The sequence below is a fragment of the Orycteropus afer genome, unplaced genomic scaffold (assembly GCF_000298275.1).
Source record: "Orycteropus afer afer isolate SDZICR_OR568_19922 unplaced genomic scaffold, OryAfe1.0 scaffold00064, whole genome shotgun sequence".
NCBI lineage: Eukaryota > Metazoa > Chordata > Mammalia > Tubulidentata > Orycteropodidae > Orycteropus > Orycteropus afer.
In genome coordinates this window covers 10,173,987-10,178,957 of record NW_006921651.1, presented here as the reverse complement: position 1 = coordinate 10,178,957, position 4,971 = coordinate 10,173,987, and the positions used below count along the sequence as shown (strand labels likewise).

Here is a 4,971-nt window from a genome sequence, read left to right as displayed (position 1 = left end):
GGGTTTGAACCTTCGACCTTTTTGTTAGCAGCCAAATGCCTCAATCACTGAGCCACTAGAGCCCCTACGTGCTAGGATAAATTATTTTTCCTTATAAACTTGAAAGATTCTTTGCCAATGATTGTAATAAAAACCAATTAGAACTAGAAGTGACTTCATCCTAAAAAATTGGTAACAGTCACTTCTTTTTTTTAATGTCAGCTTATTTCAGTCAGGAAAAAGAGTCAATACAGAACTGTTATTTATAATCACCACCAATGAGAAAGTACTACTCTAAAGACAGAGCCAGAAAATCATGAATGTGTTAATACCAAAATGTCTTAGAATTTATCTAGTCTATACCATTTTATGGAATTCACATCATTAATTCTGAACAGCAGATTTTATTTCAGATCAAATTAATTCTAAATTATAAATGTACACGAACAGTATCCATTATATTTCTGAAGTAGAAACACACACATAACACTTACACACCTTTAATTTATTAATATGCAGAAAAAGACTTAGTTGAGATTCTAAAACTTATATCACATCACAGTTGACTCTTCTACACTAAGCTGGAAACACACAGGTGGGAAAGGAGCTAGAAGCACAAAGCCTTGTTTCTCAACAGAACCCTTCCTATCTGGCCATCACCCCCAACCTGCTCCCTCCTAAACTGGCAGGGCACAGACAGTCAAGGATGCCCCTAGCCATTTACAAGGAATAGAAGAGAAAGATACCTTGGGAGACCTAACACAAAAAACACTTCCGCAGTCATGGCTTCCTTTCCCCTCTGCTTTTTCCTCTCCTCCCTTTCCATGTTCATTCCCTCTTTAGCTTTGCCCCACTTTTAATTTTCAGCTAGCTCTTTTTAACCTCTTCCTCATTTTTCCTGAGTGGACAGCATTTAGTAAGATATTGTCTAAGGCAGGGAAAGAGCTTAAAAACAAAGTGTTATAGATGACGAGAGATGGCAAAGACAGACAGATACAGTGAGATAATTTTAGTTATCTCCGTATCATGAAACCCATGAAGCCCTTTCCAAAGAGTACACAACGCTACAATATCAAGAAACACGTTTTAGACCCTGAAAATTTCGTTCTTGTTATTACTAATCTCTGATTAGGAATAGAGAAAAAATACTGTATTTAAGCAAAAACAACTTTCTACCCTACAATATCTTATTTTAAAACAAACTAAGTTTGCTTAAGTTAAAGAAAAAATTATTTCTTACATAAGAGCTGAAAGCTTCTGATGAGGCATTGGTCATCGAAGAGACAGGGAAGAAAGCCTTCTCCTTGTTTGTTGTGACAAAGAAACCCTACTTTCCCTGCCCCAGCACAACCTACACAAATTCCAGACATGGTGGAGGACACAAGGGCACATTGTGGGCCTGACAGACAGCAGTGATTAGGACTCTCAGCAGTCATCTACAAGCAGGAAAAAAACAAATTAAAAACTGGACCAATTAATTGTATTTGCCAACATGTGTGGCAGATTCCCATCCCCACTGAAAGCTGGATGAGATGAAACAATTACATAATGTAAGAGCATAAGGACAAGAAGCTTTAAAATATGCAGGGGAGGGGCGATTCCTACTTCACATCAAACACAGAAAATAAATTCCAGACAGAATAAAGATCTAAAGACAAAAAACAAAATTTTTAGAAAACAGTATAGAGAATAAACTAATGAGACAACGGTTTCTTTAAGACACAAAAAGCAAAATCCATAAGGAAAAGACTGCTACATTGAACTAAGTTAAAATTCAAAACTTTTGTGCAACAAAATTTATGAACAAAAAAGCAAGTCCCAATGCCTCTGGACCGGCAGCTGGGTAAAAGAGGAGCAGGAGTGAGAGGGAAATTTCATTACATGCTCTTTTGTATTCTCTGGATTTTTGAACCAAGTGAACATACTATCCATTCATAACAAATAAATAAATAAATTTAAAACTTAAAAAGTAATAGTAAAAGAGAACCCATAAACTGGAAAAAGACATCTACTGTGCATATAACTAACAAAGAATTAGTATTCAGAATTTATCAGTATGCCTAAAAATTGATAAGACATTCAATTCAAAATTAAGCAAAGGATATAATCAAGTAATCCATAGACGAGGGGGCCTAAATGAATAAAAAACATTTGAAAAGAAACTCAACCTCACACGTTGTCAGGGTAAAACATATTAAAAAAAAAAAAGGTTGTTGTTGTTATATGCCGTCGAGTCGGACCTGACTCATAGCAACCCCTCCTTGGGTTTCCGAGGCAGTATCACTACAGAAGTAGATTGCCTCATCTTTCTTCTGAGGAGGGGCTGGTGGGTTTGAACAACCAGCCTTCTGGTTAGCAGTCAAGTGCCTTAGGCACTACGCTACCAGTTTATCTACTCATCACATTGGCAAAAATTATCAGATTCAGGCAATATCTTTTTATTCCTAGTTTGCTAGGAATTTATTTATTTATTTTAAATGATGAGTCAATGATTTATCAAATGCTTATTGTGTATCTATTGACAATCATACGGGTTTTTCTTTTGTTAATGTGATCAATTACACTGATTAATTTCCTAAAGTTAAACCAATCTTGCATTTCAAGAATAAGCCCAACTTATATTATCCTTTTTATATATTGCTGAATTTGGTTTGAGTTTGTTTAGATTTCTCCATATATATTCATAAGTGAGACTGGCTTGAGATTTTCCTTTTCTGTAATTTCTTCATTAGGTTTTGTATCAATATTGTGCTGGCTTTATAAAGTTTGGGAGCTCTGGTGGCGTAGTGCCTAAGGCATCTGACTGCTAACCAAAAGGCTGGCAGTTCAAACCCACCAGCCACTCCTCAGAAGGAAGATTGGGCAGTCTACTTCCATAGTGATACTGCCTCCGGAAACCCAAGGAGGGATCACTATGAGTCAGATCCAACTCAACGGCAGTGGATTTAATTTGGTTTTTGGTTTATAAAGTTAGTTGGGGAGTATGTCTTATTTTTCTATTTTCTAGAAAAGTTCATGTGAGATTAGTGTTATTTCTTCCTTAAATGTTTGATTTAATTGGCTGATGAAACAATGTGGACCTAAAGTTCTCTTTGTGGGAAACTTTTTAATTACATATTCAATTAATTTTATGTAACAGGACTATTCAAATTTTCTATTTCTTCTTGTGTTCATTTTGGTAAAATGCATACTTCTAATAATTTCTCTATTTCACCTAAATTTTCAAACATTATTGACATAAATTTGTTAATAATATTTCCTTACAGTCTTTTTATAATCTCTCTAGGTTCTGCAGTAGGAGCTCTGGTAGCATAGTGCCTAAAGCATTTGACTGCTAACCAGAAGGCCAGTTCAAATCCACCAGCCACTCCTCAAAAGGAAGGTTGGGCAATCTACTTCTGTAGTGATACCTCCTCGGAAACCCAGGAGGGGTCGCTGTGAGTCGAGTCCAACTCGGCAGTGAGATTTTTGGTTTAGGTTCTGCAGTAAGACCCCTCTCTTTGTTCCTGATATTGGTCATTTGTCTTTTCTCTCTTTTTTTATTTATAAGTCTTATCAGAGATTTATTGATTCTACTAGTTTTCTCAAGGTTTTAACAATTGGCTTTGTTGAACCTCTCTATTGCATGTTTATTATTTATTTTCTTAACTTCTGCTACTATCTTTATTATTTTCTTCCTTCTACTTTCCTTACACAATTCAGAACAAAATCAGAGGGAATGGATGATCTTTTCACTAAGTGGTGCAGGGACATTTGAATTTCTGTAAGGAAAAAGTAAAAATTACACAAAGATCAACTGCAGGTGAATTATAAATCAAAAGGTGAATAGCAAAGCTAACAAACTTCCTGAAAGGTGATTAAAAAATAACATATTCTGAGACTGCCAGTAAGATGGAGGAACAGGCAGACAAGCCACACAGACCCTCTTCAACAAAGAAAAGAAAAACCAATTGACAGAAATACAGAAGATAATCCTGGAGCCCTGAACTTTGAAAGGAAGTATACAGAAGTGGATTAGGCACCAACTAGGAAAAACCTGAACAAAAACAGTGAGTATGGAGACGGTTGGAGCAGTGGACAGTCAGCTACTCTGATAGGAGCAACAGTGTGAATATTTCCAAGTAGTGCTGGGACCTGAAAATTGACCTAAAGATCAGCCCTGGTCACCAAGGGCTGCAGGGACAATTGAGCTGGTGGCCTATGACTAGGAAGGGAAACAGCAAGGAGGGAGACAACCTGAGCTGTGGACTTTCGGCAGTCCAGAGGGCACAGCCATTTTAATTGTTAACAAGCAGCGGCTATATTGGATATTTAAAGTGACCAAGGGCACAGCCATTTTGAATGTTTACAAATGGTGGCCATTTTTTATTTTAAAGTGACAGCATTCTCATTCAGACTCCAGGGACCTAAGAATAGGCTTTCTTTGCCAAGGATGGCAGGGACAAATGGGAGGTTGACAACAGGAAAAGAGACAGGTGGTGAATGTATAAATGCTGCCAACTAGTGAATAGAGGAGCACAGCACTGTATCCTGCTTACACAGATAACATACAAACAAAACAAAGAAAACAAAAATTGTGGGCAAGTCACTCCAACATACAATCACCAATTAAATATAAACACAAAAATGTCACAATGCCTTGGAGACAATAGAGCATCACAGTCCACACAAAGAAGCAAGATAAAGCAGGAGACACAAGGGACCAGGATACAGACCCAAAACACATCCCTGAGGAAGACACAGCATTGGAATTCACTAGTAAGGATTCAAAAGAATTATATTTAGGTACCTACAACGAATTGAGAGACAGGTCAAAAAAAACACTGACAAAATTGAGGAAAACACAGAGAAACCCCTAGAACAATTTCAAAAGACAGTACGAGAACAAAATGACAAAATAAATGAAAAATTAGAAATGACACAAAATCTACAGACAGAAATCCAGAAGATTGATACTAAATTTTCAGAAATAGATATAACACACTGAACGGG

At 36.8% G+C, this 4,971-nt stretch overlaps 1 protein-coding gene across 1 annotated transcript in view; it reads right to left on the bottom strand.

The window, feature by feature from the left end:
• The window catches only part of ARHGAP19 (Rho GTPase activating protein 19), a 29,739-nt gene extending 28,491 nt beyond the window's left edge, over nt 1-1,248 (bottom strand). Inside the window, exon 1 of the mRNA XM_042780821.1 lies at nt 1,220-1,248. Within this exon, the coding sequence (XP_042636755.1) occupies nt 1,220-1,248 (29 nt within the window). The remainder of the gene's footprint in view (nt 1-1,219) is intronic.
• Between the last annotated feature and the right edge of the window lie 3,723 nt (nt 1,249-4,971).